Source organism: Pleurodeles waltl, chromosome 9 (assembly GCF_031143425.1).
Source record: "Pleurodeles waltl isolate 20211129_DDA chromosome 9, aPleWal1.hap1.20221129, whole genome shotgun sequence".
NCBI classification, from domain to species: domain Eukaryota; kingdom Metazoa; phylum Chordata; class Amphibia; order Caudata; family Salamandridae; genus Pleurodeles; species Pleurodeles waltl.
In genome coordinates, this window is record NC_090448.1 from 620,055,040 (window position 1) to 620,070,804 (window position 15,765).

Here is a 15,765-nt window from a genome sequence, read left to right on the forward strand (position 1 = left end):
GTGGTCTCTCGTACGCTAGGGCGTCATCCACATAAAGCGAGACGGCACCAGTTGGGGCCCCACACAGGACCTTCCCCGTAGCAAGGTTTGTAGCGCACATGCTGTTGTCAGTCTTACCATTGCTGACACATTGAAATACCAATAAAGAACTTTAAAAAATAACTGATCACCCTTGTAAACTTCTGTTTACATTGCACCCAACTAAACAAGAACATGTGAGGTCACAAAACACCCATAAAAGCAAAGACGCCCGGCAAAGTGTTTATTACAAATTGCTTCGAGCTGAGAAATACAAGGCAATAAAAAGCTTAAGGTGCTCCCCCAAGGGAATGATCTTTAAACGAAGAGGCAATGATGGGACCCTTTGCCTCAGTTCCCCTCGTTGATCCATTCGTTGGCACAGCTAGTGTAAGAAATCAGCTCTTCTGGCTTGAACCACAAGTTGATCTCCTTTTTGGCACTTTCCACAGAGTCACTGCCATGGCATATGTTCCTATGGGAGGAAACAGACATTAGAGTGCAAAGAGCAGCACCTACATTTGATGCACACCATTACGACAGTTTGAAGGGTTCACAAAACCGAGGACAGTGCAGATATGCGAAACCTGAAGACTACACATACTGGAAAAAACAGCAAATTGATAGACATGTGGGCTTGGTAAAAACTGCTTTCGATACAAGTAGTTTTAACATCTTGGATGGTTTCGTTCAAGTAACCTGCCTGCATCAGAACAAGATAGGTCCGTGCCCACAGTCAGCAATAAAGGGACTAGGAGGCAGAAGAGATTAATGAGCGTGTATTAATTTACCGTCATCCCACACAAAAAGCTTAAGGTTGGACTACTAGGGAAAGAGTTGAAATAAGAATGGAAAAAACCACACCACAAATAGATAAGCTTTCATTGTTCACTTAACTGAGATGCGATTTGAACGAGCTGGTTTCAAATCAGCCTCGCATGGCAGTCATTTCCATATCAGGCAGTGTTCTAGTAGGGCGGGGGGGGGGGGGCAAACATGGCTGCAAGGCCTCTGCCATGGGAACAGGGGTAATTTGCCTACGTTGTCCCGGAGTCCGTCCGCGCTGCTATGGTTCTGCAAACTGGGCCAAATACGCCCTCAGCAAGTGACTGCGATACATAATCACAGCCCTCATGACTAATTGAAAAGCACGAGCTTAAAACCCAATCACCAGCTCTAGAACCGACTGTTCCAACTCAGTTTACAAAAAGGTACTTTAATCTATGCACAACACAATACTACAAAGGAACTGATCATACAAACACTGGCAATTCTGTTACAACACCTTAAATCTGTCGTCCAATCTCTATGAAAATGGAGCTGTTGGCAGACTTCTAACAGGTGTCTACCTCCCTTCTGGCACTCAGTGGTTAGATCTATCAAGAAGGACCACTGGGGGTGGAGGGGGCAACTTGCTCAGCGCACTGGATAGTGATAACAGAAGACCAGAGGCAGGCCTCAGCTCAAAATCTTTTTCACGTTGAAAAAAAAAAAAAGCTACTGTTAGAAATTCACTTAGCTCTTTTGCTAACGGAGCCTCATCTACTTTGCCCCCGCTTTAAAGGCGGGGTCTCCTCCATCCAGCTTCGGGAATATGCTTATCTTAGAGGGAAAAGGCTTGTTAAACAAGCAAGTTGACAAAGCCTAAACACTTTACATAAAGCAGGAGATAAAAACAGATGCCCGTTCCCTGTACACATTGTTCCAATCTGCTTACGAGGAGTCTGAAAGGATGGCTGCCACTGAATTATCAAAGTAAATGCCTCTGCAACAAGGAAAACTGAAAAGGAAAAAAGCTGTGTGGGGGCCGGGGGCAGGCGGGTTGGGGTTTAAGGGAGGCCAACCAATCTGGAATCAGAACACACTAGCCAGCAACTGCCAGAAAAGCCCACGAGTAAGCTGCCTTTAACAGACTAAAATCGACTAAAACCAACACTCCCATAAACGCAGCACTAGCGCAAATAATGCAAGTCTCCATTGCGTGATCAGTCTCACCTGCAATTCTTTAAAACTACACACTTTGTATTAAGTCAATCGTGTTCTCGTTTGGAGTGTTTTTTTTACTGGCCGTGCACTCTGGGGCCAAGGAGACTTTTCCTGGAAAGAGGGGGGGGGGGGGGGGGGGGGAAGGGGAGTAAATGCATTAATTAGTCCTCTGTACCACAACTGCACATTTTCTTACAGCGGCAATTAATCACATGAGAGCAATGACAAAAATACAGAGGGAAGCCCTCTTCAGGGAAACCTTTTCATCATGTGTTCATATCCACAGGGAGTGAGTGACTCATTTGATGCCCGCAAAGACGTTCCTCCCTGGGCCACATGCACACCATTTTCATCACGTACCTGCCAACATGGACGCAGAAGTCTCCCCGGATGGTCCCAGGCCTGGAATCAACAGGGTTGGTCTCTCCCAGCATTACCCTGCCAGTCTTCACCACATTAAATCCTTCCCAGACCTGAAAAAAGTAAGCAGTAACCTTCAAGCAAAAAATAATTGTCACATGGTCAATTAAACACGACCCATCGTGTTTGTCCACTGGAATTCCACTGCACAGAGCTCCTACTGTACATATTCTACCAGTAAATGTATGGCATTCACGTGGAGTGAATTCTCAAGTTAAACTACCCAAGCAATCACATGGGAAACATTAAAGTTTGTTAGAACTGCAAAACATTATAAGGGTGATTCTAATACATGGTGCTGCTTTTACTCAACTGAATGCGAGACTGAAGAGATGTCCCCGTATGCGCAAGTATCAAGTACAACAGATCAGCTTGCATGGAGGCTCCATCTTACCTGTGCAGTCAATCTGAGCCCCAGTTCCCATGTTTGTCATGTGCTGAATAGTTGCGGAGCAGCCTATGCCTACACAAAGGTAGGCAGAGCAGAAATAAATACAGGATTTTGATGCCTGTACTTGCTCTTTTGCTGTCCCTCCCAACTAGAGTACGGATAGCACTCCCCCACATACCCCCCTCCTCCCTCCCAAAAGGGAATTAAAACTTGCCAGGGCAAACTTGAAGGAGAAAGTTAGTGGTGATTCAAATAAAGGATCAATGATGCATCTTGCCAGAAAAATCCTTACAAAATTAATTGTGGTGTAGACTGTGGCTGCTCTACAAGTCTCCAAGCATGATATGCATCTGGAAAGACACTGTTCTCTAGCGGAACGTGCACAGACTGCACTGTGCAAGATGGTAAACAGCCATGGAAGACCTAGTCTGTTCTTTGTGGCCAGATGGATGGCTGTTGACAAGTTAAGATTTGGTCATGTGAAAGGCCAGAGTCTGCTGGTAGTCAAGCCAAGTTCCTTTGTCCAACTTACCGAGGCTATAAAAAAGGTACATACATAAAAAAAGCTTAACAGTTACATAGGCAAAATAGACATTAAAAATGAAATATAAAATGCATTACTATTTGATGAATTAAAAAGATTCAGTGACCCTATGAAAGTCAGCAGCAGCTCATCCTCATCAAAAGAACCCACATCACACCCCACCTCAAGAAGCCACACTGACTCCCGATCCAGAAGAGATACCAGTTAAAGATGCTGACCCACGCACAAAGCCCTGCACAATGAAGAAAAAGCATCCATCAGCAAACTCCTGACCTCTGCTTCCTCACCAATACACCCCCCCGATCCACCAACCAACAGAGGAGGCACTTTCTCGCCTGGCTGCCAAGGCGTTGAGCAGCCTTTCACTGCACCCGAGGACCACCCACTCACCCCAGCAATTCTGGAAATAACTCAAGACCTGGATATTTGAGTGAACAAACCATGCAACAGCCAACATCTCCAGCACCTCAAGACGATTTGATGCACTTTAATGTTGATTGATTAACTTCTAAGAAAAGATATACGGCTTAAACTCCCTTAAAGTTCCTGCATCTTACGGTTGCAGTTAGAAAGGAGCAAATGCCACAAAATGTCATTAAGAGACTGGAGGTGCATCCCAAAGTTGGCTAAAAATCAAGGGTTTTAAAATAGTTTAATAGTGATACAAAAGTAGGGTTTATAGCTTTAAAGAAACAAAATGGCTAAAAGTCTTCTGAGAGCCCATCACAGGGATATGCTGATGTCTGGCACCCCCAGTAGACCAAAGTACTAAGGAAGCTCATTAACATCGACGCAGTATCCACCACCCTGAACCAAAATAGGGATGTGTTCAACTCTCCAGCTACTTTGAGACCAACCAGTTGCTTAATTCAACACAATCTGGATTTCACCCAGGCTACAGCACCAAATGCACACTGGAAGCGCGATACCATTAAAATGACGAGACGCCCATCTGCTGTTCCCAAAACTGGCATTGTTAACAACACCCAGGTAGTTAAAGTCATAGACCGTGCCAAATGAGTGCCCCTTCACCATTAATCTGCAAAGTTTTCTGGTCTGGCCCACATGCCATAATGTGAGACTCCCCAAAGCTGGTGACCAGGTCAAGTAAGCCCCCCCTTAAGAGTTAAATGATTCAACCAGCAGAGCTCGAAAAATCCACTTGACCACTCATCTTTTTTGATCAGGTCGAGCTATTCTCATCCCTTTTGGCAAGTTGCCACTGAACAGGTGTTGTGTTCAGTTGAAAAGTGGAGGGGCTATAAAAGATGCCTTTAAATAGTGTTATGTCAAATTTGCTCTGTGTTCACAGAGAGGTCAAAAGTCAGTTTTTCTTACAATTTATTTTCCTTCTGACTGCAGAGTTCCAGGACTTTGAGGTGAACTGTGGGACCGCCTGCTTAAAATGTAAAAATATAAGGATATAGGATGTCAGGTTTTTCCGAACACATTTAAATGTGTAAGTATATTTCAGTAGTTTGGAAGTCCTTTGTTTTGTGCGATTAAAAATATTTCAGTAGGATGAAAATTAATCAGAACACTTTACATGTTGAGGTGCAAAGGATGTTTTCTGAAACAGAATTTTCAGAGATTAATACACTATAGTTTTCAGTAATTAGCAGAGAGGTTATTGGATATTTCTTGGAATGAGCGTGTGTAGATGACAGTATGTAACCACATCATGGTTTAGTAATATATTTATTAAAAACAGAAACACTACTGCCCTGATGGGAATGTTGTTAGTAAACTAAAATCCTAGGTTATGTGGGCTAGACCTCATGGGTATATGGGCTAGATTCTTGTGATACATGCAGAAAGCTTTAGTCTACTTAAAGACTAGATTGTTTTTGTACTGCAGAAATGCTGAGCTTACATAGGTGCTATCATATGAGATTAAGAACAAGGTGACTAAACTATTTGCCTAGGATCACAATTGGAGACCTGTTTACGGGTCAAGTACATTACTGTTAGGTCGAGTAACATGATTTTTTGAGCCCTGACCAGTGTACGCAATTCCTTGGGGTCTATGCCCCAAGTACTGCATTGCCTGCATAAAGCAGTACCAGTATAGGGACCCCAAGACCATCACTGGATAGTTTGGTTATGGTGGGGCACAGGTTGTTAATATGACAGGTGGGGTCTGAAATAAACCCTTGGTGTACCCTTAGGGGTAAGAGGAGGGAAGGGGTTAACAGTCAAGACATTTTTCCTGTAGAACCAAACCCTCACTACTAAATTATGTGTGATTAACACACAAACTTCACTAATGCGGCTTCAACCCACAAATCCAACTGCCACAGTTTAGGTCGATTGATAGTCAAACGCTATTGACAAATCCATAACAGCAGCAGCACCTGGCGACAGTATACTTGCCGATAAAGGTTAAAGCACTGCTCCACTGTACCCAGACCCTGGCAGAACCCAAACCGAAAAGGACAAGATTTTGGAATAGTTTCCCCAAGTGTAAGCTATTAAACATCACCCAGGCAATTATTTTGAGAGAGCCACCAATAAGGCCGATGTGGAAGGAGGGGAGCATAAACAGGTTATTTGCTAGGTGGTCTTTATCACTGAAACGCCCGCTTACTTAATCCTTCTGGACTTAAGTTATAAAACTTAAGAATCAGCTTAACAGAGTTTGGGTTCTTGAATGTAACCATGTAAGATGCCTGAAGACCTGAACATCAGTGCCTACACAAACTAAGCATAATTCTACTTTCAATATGTAGACTATACAAACTACTGCAACAGATTGCTTTGACACCAATAGATGTGTGCCCACAGGTAATGTAACCAATGACTTTCAGCAATGCTTATGTGCGAGTAGGTGGCACCATATGGTTCTGCAGCAGTTTGAAAGAGCCACACAAGCACTATCCAATGTGCACCAACAACTATTTCTAGGTTCCTGTGCCCCTAGACTGATCCAGAGCTCCACTTCCACCCACATCTTTGACAGACCCCAAGCAGGCTAAAAACAGTGGTCCAAGAAAGTAATTTCCCCAGAAAAAGTCAGGATTCAAGCTGAGCCCCAAACTGCTGGAGACAAATGTGTCATGGACCTAAACGACATGTGCCTCTGGTCCTTGCGCTACATAAACTCAGGCATTAAGTGCAACCTTACGCACCCAAAGAATCTAGGATCAATAGGCAAAGCTTTAAGTCACCAGGCTCAAGAGGCTGCATTTGATAGAGGTTCTGCTCTTGATTGCAGTCACGTCTTAGGCCCCGCACAAAGGTAGTCACACTCAAAATCTGCTGGTAGGTTGAAAACATACCATAAGCACAAGAAAGTCAAGCAGGCCTCTATACCTCCACTTAATCTGGCAAGAGACTGCAATATCACGTAAACAATCTGATGTTCTGTCAATCCTTGCAGGCCCCAAATTCCCCAAGCCATCACTGACACAGCAAAAGTTGCTACCTTCAAGTAGGCAGTGAGAACAAATACCTGATCACACCAGCCCTGCAGTATTAAATAACTAAAGCACACCCAGTGGTTATGCGGCCAGACTTTCAGCTTCTTCCTTCAAACCAGCTCTGTCAGACAACAGAAGTCAACTTTGGCTCAAACGTGTTCCAGGATCATAGCCAATGTCTTAACACTAACAAGGAGGGGGAAAACCTGGTCTACCCTTCTTTATAAAGGAGGGCTGTATTTTGACTTGCAAAATGCCAAAGGCCTAGATACCTCAGAGCTTGTCTCACTATCTGGTCTAACAGAAAAAAGTGCACAGAGCAGGATAACACCTAGATTTACAGTTGCCTACTCTGGAAGCCAAAGTCAACTGGACTTGCTAAAATACAAGGCAAACTAAATGTGAGCCACTGCTACTATTTAATGACGCCCTTACTGTCATGGCCACTTGGTTCAAGTCATGTTCAGCAGACCTTTGCTTAGACTGTACAAACCAGCAGAGTTTTCTTCTCTTAAGACGCAGAGAAACACCAATCTGAGCGACAGGAAAACAGTTTGGCCTTGAAAGCCTTACTACCAACCACTAAGGGAAGGCTGGCACATATCTTAACAAGCAACATGACTAAAGTGGTACAGCAATATGTATGGTGGTGTAGTACATTGTGCCAGGAGGCTATACATCTGAAGTGGCAAGACAAGCATCTTTTTGGTATTCAGCCACCTATCAGTACCTTAATACCAAAGGGAGATGCCAGCTGTAGACAATGAGTGCAGTCTCCAACCAGGAGTCACACAGGGTATTGATTCTGCAAAGGGGGGTGTCACCTCATCTCTGGACACCTTTGGGGTGCTCCTGGATGGGATGGTCGGTTCTCTGGGTGTTCCCTAATTTTCCCAGACTTGCTGCCAAAAGTGGGGCTTTGTCCAGGGGGTGGCAACTCCACCAGTTGGAGTTGCCCTGGGGCACTATAACCCAAGGCTTGAGCCTTTGAGGCTCACCAACAGCTGGTACGGCTAGAGCAGGGGAAAGTGTAAAATACTCCATCGAGGACAGGCTTTGTTTCTGACCACTGAGCACAAAGGCTCCCACCCCATGTGGTCAGAAACATGTCTGAAAGCAACAGGCTGGCAAAGACCAGTCAGTCCAGCTTTAGTAGTTTGGCTAACATACAGGGGGCATCTCTAAAATGCCCCTGGTGCATTTTTTCAATAAACTCCACTGTCATCAGTGGGAGTTCACTGTGCTAAGTTGGATACCAAACTGCTCAGCATTCAGTGAAACCATTTTGGAGCTGTGGAGTTCATAATGACAAACTCCCAGACCCTGTACTCAATATGGCCACACTGCACTTAGTGTCCAAGAATTAACTTAGACACTGTAGGGGCATATGGTTCCTGCAGCTATGCCCTCACCTGTGGTATAGTGCACCCTGCCTTAGGGCAGTAGGGGTGTCTTACCTTTTGCCACAGGCAGTAGCTTGTGGGCATGGCACCCTGAAATGGTGGTCATGTCAACTGCCTTGCCTGTTTCTCCCCACCAGCATACACAAGCTGCAAAGGGAGTGTGCATGTGCTTGGTGAGGGAGCCCTTTGGACCAGGTATACATTTTACAAAGGGAATACCCGTGTGCAAAGGGTGTGCCAATTCTGAAAACAAAGGTACAGATTTTGGGAAAGAACACTGGTGCTGGGACCTGGTTAGCAGGATCCTAGCACACCGTCAATAAAAGTTGGCATCAACACCAGGCGAAAAGTGGGGAGTAGCCATGCCAACAGTGGCACTTTCCTACACATTCATGAAATTAACCTTGAGACCTATCTGACAGGAGGGACTTTAGCCTATTTGGTTCTCAACATGTAAGAGGACCCTCCACCATTGGGTGGTCCCATCCATTCCTAAGATGAGGAATCTTCAGTTTGAAATATCCAGACAATGGTGCTACTTGGTGAATAGTCTAAATGCAGATTCCTCACTGTCCACCCACCTCTACTGAGGTGTCTGCTGATCACCTTAAGGTCCCAAGTTAAGTAGTCGCACCATCACCTGTAAATATATTTTTTCCTTCAAATGTTATATGTGAGGGAATCGAAAAAGATCAAGAAATGATGTCAGCAAGCAGGGGTGGGGCTTATGTGAGGCTCCACAACACTGTATGAAGTCACCATGAAGCCATATAATGCCACCTACTTGTACTCCGGGAGCATTGCTTAAAAAAAGTCTCTGGACCCAGTATGGTGCTAGGGAATATTCTAGAGGAGAAATCTGGCTACAATATTGACTATGAACTAGAAAGAGGTTACCAATGTTAATTACCAATTTATAGAGAGCTAGGGAGGAAACAAAGGGCTAGGACAACATGATGTACAAGTAAAAAGGAGTTCATACTGGTTCAGCTGCAAGACTATTGTGCACTGAAAACCGAGGCAGGCTCATCCAAGAGGATTTACACCAGGTAGTTCCCAGAAACTAGGGCCTGGTTTACCTCAGGGTATAAAACACGGATCTTTTAGGACATACTTTGGTCTTTTCATTCCACATTCTAGGAAGCTGGCTGGAGCTAACTCAAGAATCTTTATTGGTATGAGGAAATTGGAATTCTAGGTCAGCACACAAATGCCATTTAAAAAAAAAACTTTAAATGGAAGAGTAACTCCATAATTTCAGAGTAGTAGGGATATACACATCATAGACCATTCTACACTCACCATAGGAACAACAGGGCCAGAGCCCATATATTAAACCAAACCGGAGTAGAAAGGGCGATCCTTCAGGTCAATGTAGTGTTCCTTCAGAAGTTCATCGGAAGCCTGCAAGTGGCAAAGAAAGTATTGTTACCTGGGTGATGAGAACTCAACCCTGGTCATGCCAGTGATCTGAGTACAGCAGTTCACACCCAATATCACAGTATATCATTACCCAATTACGGTGTATGCTTAGACCCTATCAATTGTGTACACAAAACGCAAACCAAAGACTACTCTCACCTGCATAAACTTCATTGCCACCATTCAGTATCCCTTCTGATCAAAGCGCTTGATTATCTCTCCTACCAGGCACCGTTGAACGCCATCTTGCTTGATGCAAATGAAGGAACGTTCTGTAATACCGTTACCAGACATGTTCCTAGAAGAAGGCAAGAGGGTGACAGAAAACTTAACATTGTTCATAATAAGGTGTACATCGAAGTAAACAAATTGGGCTCCCTACACAAGTCAGCTTCAAATCTAAACGTAAACTTCACACAAAAACTAAGGTTTAACAAAAATGCATCAGTCCATTTTTTATCGGACCGAGTTACAAAAAAAAAGCACTTCGCAGAAAAAGCAGAAGCTAGCCTATTCAAAAGCACAATTTAAACCACAAAACTGGAGATTCTAGAATAAAGTTAGAGCTGCAGATTAAATAACTTCTAAGGTAGTCTGACTTCTCGATCACTGTAAGGCTATCCCATTATTCGGGCACAGCAAGGAGGCTTCTCTGGAGATCTGACTAGGCTCCCTGATTAAGCCAGGTCAGGAGAAAACAGGTCTGTTCTGAGTTGTGAAATACACAAATCCTAAAGAGTGACAAATATGTCTTGTACATTCCTCGAACTACTGTAGGGGATAAAGTACCCCCTTCCACACATGAGTATCGTCTGTCACTGCGGATTACAATGGACAGAGAAAGGAGGCTGAAGAATGAGGTGAATTGCAATATCCTTCTAATGTATTAGAAAGGTTGTTATTCCTTATAATACATCTTCAAACCATCACCCCTCCCACAAACCACTTGCATCACTGGTATCTTGCACTTGTGTATATTACAGACATGGATAAAGGATCACCTGCACTGCAAACGTGTTTGCAAAAATAAAATTCTAATTCAAATCAGATTAAGAAGGTTATGACTCAGATTGTGTGGATACATGCAGAGATCTGATTGTTCTGGTCATTCTATACCATGGAAAAACACGGTGCCATAAATACCTTTCCACTGGTCACATTGTTATTCAAAAAAGATCAGAAGACGGCCAGTTCCTGTTTTCGTTTTTTTAAACTTCTGCTGAATGATGTTCCCGATGGCATGCCTTTCACCTTGGCTGCTCGCACCATATTGAGAGGTCAGAATTCAACTGCAATAACTTAGTTGAGCAGATACATTATTTCTTAATTACAGGTGAACGAAAGACTACTCCATTGTCGTACATTATATGGATATTTCAAGTCACCAAGGAGATCCTTGATCATGTAAAACAAGAAAGCAGATGCTGTTCCATTATAAGTTCACATAACTCAAGGTGACATGCAATAGCCTTCTAATGTATTAGAAGATACTTTATTCCTTGTAAGTACGGCCACACCATCACCCTTCCCACAAAATGCTTAAATCCTCAGCGTTGCTCTTCATATGAAAGAACGCCCGTAAACGTAATTGCGCTATCTAGTGCCAAATAAACACCAAAATGCAGTTAAGATATGTTGCTTAAGGATGCTGGAATTCGTTTAATACAAGTCAGATTTAAAAAAAGTTGTAGCTCAGAATGTCCAAGCCTGCAGAGATTGTTTTCCCTATAATTACACAAAACATTAAAAAAACATTTCCATAAGTATTCCCTTTCTGCTCATCGAGCAGATATAAACAGCAGAAGGAAAAAAACTGTTTCGTATTTGAATCTGCATCTTTATACACCGTTTCCTGAAATTCCCCTGGGCTGCTGGATCTGGCCGGAGACCCTGACATCGGAACTAAAAAGGCCCTTAGTTATTGCACTTTAGGCAACTTCATGCCTTCCTTGCAAGGGGCTGAGCTAGAACGTGCCTGCAACAAACAAATCGGAGATTGGCTTTTATACATGGATTATGTACTCTTCCATGTATTCTAAAAATATCAAACCAACTGAGAACAGAACACACTGCAGCTAAACGAGAATCAAGACTATGGCAAATAAGTTTCAGGAAGAAAAAACCCTCAAAGGCATAACAATCCTTTAGGTTCTACATCCTAGGTGCACTTCCTGAAGAGTAGATTTCCTCAAACCTAGCATTTCAGAAATGTTGCACCGGATCATGCATCCAAAACAAACGTTTCAAGGGCAAATACAGACATTAGTCACACATACATATTAAAATAATAATGGAGAGATGACGTTAGGCAGGACGAAGGCTCAGAAAAGCGTGAGGTTGCACAAGATTAGTAGCTCTGAACAGATGTGGGACTTAACGAGCAAGGTACACAAGGAAACTGTTTACAAGCCCAACACAAAGAGCTGATACTCTTTACTTTGATTAATCTCGTTCTGCAGGAGCCATCTATAACCTTCTCATGGGAAATGCTGCCAAGTTACATTTCTGAGTCACCGTGAACCTTTAAGAACTGTTGACCAGCTGATAACTGGTTCCAACCAGAAGTAGGGATTAAGCAGCCGCAGACAAATAAACCGTTGTGTAAAATGAATGTTTACTGGACCCGTGTTGTGTTGCATGTGGCTTCTTTATAGTGGAGTCCCACTAAACACCCTACTTTCGGCAAAATGACGAGCTTAGTCCATTTATAATAGATAATGTTTCTGGAGAAAATATGACTTCGGGTTAACATGCTCAACTTTACTACATCACATTTTCTATATAAACTCGCCGCACTTGGCTTCTAGAAGACATGCTATTGGCCTACTGAAACTGACTACAAAATTACATCCATTTTGCTCCCAAGAAATGATTTTTTTTATCCGACACTTAACACGCTGCGCTTGCAGGGTATCATTTCACAACTGTGCAAATGGTCATTACCATAGAAGCACGCAAATACACATCAGCATGCGGGCAGGCTTCCCGACACATCAGTCCTTGACAGTAGGTGGCACACCCGTCTGGGAAACACGCCCGTCCGTCGTAATTATTTCCCTTCAAAACGTAGCTATACTTTCTCCGCATGCCGCCGATGGCTTCTGCAGGCGGCGAGACTCAATGTTATATCTGAAGACGAGGGGGTTGGGCGGTCTCGAAGGCAAGGATTACTTCAATGCACTAATCCTGGCTGCCCGATTTCACCCACACAAAACGCTTTATAAACCGTAAACTCTAGCTGAGATTTGATCCCCGGGGAGAGAAGGCACGAAAATCATGTCGCTTGTCCTGCCACCACTACTTCACTTGCAGTCACAGCGGGCCACCGTTACCACAACTTCATAGCCACAGAGCCGTGGAAGCGCAGGGTCGAGCCAGAACACGATACCAGTCTTCAGTGTAACTTAACAGTTTGTCCGCTAGTCAATTATAAGTCCATAGTAGACATTTGTGTACTACACAAGCAGTTTATACAATATTCCTAACTCGAACCTAGAAGCTGAAAATGGCATCAACAACGGTAAATCATTATGCTGCAGCATTCAGGGCTTCCTAAGAAAGAAAAGTGCTAACGTGAGAAGACCCGATACGAGGATGTCACTCATTCAAACAGGAGCTACAGAAAGACTGGAAGGCCCCTCCTATAAACACAACATGTAATCTGTGGGTAGGGCCATCCTTAAACTGCCATGTTTACTGAAATTATATTTTTACAGAAAAAAAGTTGATGCAAGACCCTTCTTTCGGATTACTACATAGTAATGCATCTGGACGGCACAATTAGATAAGGTGCATTCAGAAGAAACCCCCATAAAACATATTACAAAGTTCCTGAGACTATCCGTTCGTTGCTATGCATAGTGCCATATACATAACCCCTTGTCCCTGTCGGTTTATGCTAGACTTTTATAAATCGGGAACTCTTACTCACCCCCACTATATACACTCAATAAAAGACGAGAGCATTCGATATTTCACCCTTCCCCGCCAAAAAACTAAAAAAAAACTTTCTAACTGTAACAAACCTGTTCCAACTCCGATCCACACAAGCTCTCAAACTCTTATTGGGCACTTGAACGTGCCACCAGAACTTAAAAAATAATCCATTATTTTGAGAATCAATCTAGACCACCACCAAAAGAAAAAAACTACGTAAACCTTCAACCCACTTCGATTTCTTCCTTAGACTTCTGTCCTTGCTCATTCGATATGACGTCCCATTTAAACCCAAACAGCTGATCATTTAAAATATAATGTAAACTGAAATAAAGTATTTAGACGAAAATCACTATATACACCAACAGGTGGCCAATCACTAATAGCAGTGCGATATATTCCGTAAAAAGCTAGGAGAACAGGACACCGGTGAATCATCACGGAAATGCGTGCGTTAAACATCTACCACTACTAATGGCAAAATAGGGCTCCTCAGAAGGAAGCGGGTGCAATGGATAGTGCGAAGCTACAAGTCTCCATATATTACAAATACAAAAAATATGGGATAAAAAGTAAGCCTGCACTCCGCCTACCATTTCGGAACGTGGCAAAGGCCAACCACCTCCCTACCACCCAAGATTAGATAACCGCAGCCAGCATCATGAAAGATGAGGACAAAAAAAATATACATATATCAGGAAGCGGGCTCAGCTATCCGGAAACATGGAGCCAGGTTATGGCCATGCATCCATTTCAACGGGTCATGGTACACAAAGGGAGCGCGGGTCCACGTATAGAGAAGCGGTGACGCTCAGCCGAAGAAAAGTCATCGCCGCACCGTGAAAGTGTTTTACCTTAAAGGGTGGTAGGTACGTGAACGGCAATTACAATTGAAGACTAGGGTGTGCGTGGAGGGAGAGGAGTTGAGGAGGCTCCGAAGAACTGGGGAAAGGAAAGAAGTGTTGCTGGAAACTGGATTCTAAACTCTGTTGTACCTGCTGCAGGAGTGCTCGATTTCCTCCGTTGATGGAAGCAGCGGTGGGCGAAGGAGAGCAAAAGTGAGTGGGAGAGGCAACCGGAAGTTATATACTGCCTGTGAGCTGCCGGCATCGTTTCGCCGGTTCCCATTGGTTCACTTGAGATGCTGCCTTTCCCCCTTCCGCCATCTTATTGGCTGGGGACGCGTGACTGTAGCCACGCCCACGTATCGCTTTACACCCTGAGGGAGGAGCAGGATATGATCAGCAGCAAGGGGAGAGAGAGACTACTTCCCATTAGAGCAGTGGTCTTCAAACTTTTTAATGTTGCGCCCCCCCAGTTGAAAAATAAAAATCATTGGGCCCCCCCTGAGAATTTTTCACAATTATTTTAGAAAGATGGCAATGCTTAAATAGGTCTAAACCTATTTAAACATTGCAGTTAAGTACTGTTACCTTTTTTAAACTGCAATAACATGCTTTTGCTTAAAACAAAGGCATGTTAGCTGTATAATATTTCTTTTGACCAGAGTTTGGCGCCCCCCCTGGGATCACTTGAGGCCCACCAAGGGGGGCCCGCCCCCCAGTTTGAAGACCTCTGCATTAGAGAAATATTCCTTACCGTCTACCAAAGACTAGGTAACAAAGACGTCAGGTCCAATCTAAGTGCGCTATGTCCAAGTTCACCTTCAGCGCCGGTAACAGCAGCTGCTGTAGTTGCTATGAAATTCTGTTGGTTCTGTGTTGTCTCTTAGTACAAAATATTGCTATGAAATTCGTATATCTGTTGGTTCTGTGTTGTTTCGTATTACAAAATGCTCTCCATTATTGGTATCCCTGGTCAGTTTCGAGGCTTGGCATAGGGGTTGCAAGGTGTGTTCTTAAGCGCCGTTCTGCTGGTGAGGGCTGGCTTCGGTGTTGGTGGATGGTGTAGAGGTTTGACAGAGAGTGTTATGCTGGGAATTCTGCTGGCGGTGGGTCTGGAAACCTTGTGATAAGGCTGATTAGTCCATTTGGGAGCTCTGACTTCTTTCTGGTGGGCTACGGGCTGGCGTTACATAACTGTGTTCCTACAGTATTTCAGGTAACATCTTCATCCCAGTCTTTACTTCCTCCCTGTAGTGTTGGGGGCCCTAGGCTCTCATGCTGTGGAAGTAAGGTGACACAGACTCATATTTTGGGTTCATGAAACTGGTCTCAGTGCGCCCGGCATCTTTATTTGCAAGGTCACCTGACTGGTGACCCCTGT

General features: G+C 43.9%; 1 protein-coding gene across 2 annotated transcripts; it reads right to left on the reverse strand.

Annotated features, from left to right (window-relative positions):
* Positions 1 to 245: 245 nt before the first annotated feature.
* LOC138259746 (nucleoside diphosphate kinase B-like) lies at positions 246 to 14,650 on the reverse strand. Of its 2 annotated transcripts, XM_069207636.1 has the most exons (5): positions 14,535 to 14,650; positions 9,763 to 9,901; positions 9,484 to 9,585; positions 2,365 to 2,477; positions 246 to 493 (listed from the first exon to the last, which is right to left on the reverse strand). In XM_069207636.1, exons 3-5 carry the CDS (start codon positions 9,508 to 9,510, stop codon positions 370 to 372), a joined length of 264 nt encoding a protein of 87 aa, XP_069063737.1. In that variant the 5' UTR covers positions 9,511 to 9,585; positions 9,763 to 9,901; positions 14,535 to 14,650; the 3' UTR covers positions 246 to 369. The 2 variants fall into 2 exon arrangements, with proteins under 2 accessions (XP_069063737.1, XP_069063738.1); XM_069207637.1 differs by lacking the exon at positions 9,484 to 9,585.
* Positions 14,651 to 15,765: the final 1,115 nt, after the last annotated feature.

Coding starts and splice junctions, on each gene's coding strand:
- LOC138259746 (XM_069207636.1), bottom strand. CDS start 9,510: ATGGGCTCTGGCCCTGTTGTTCCTATG. Junction 2,478..9,483: donor CTGGCCCTGTTGTTCCTATG/GTGAGTGTAGAA, acceptor TACTTTTTTCAG/GTCTGGGAAGGATTTAATGT. Junction 494..2,364: donor TTCTGCGTCCATGTTGGCAG/GTACGTGATGAA, acceptor TTCCTCCCATAG/GAACATATGCCATGGCAGTG.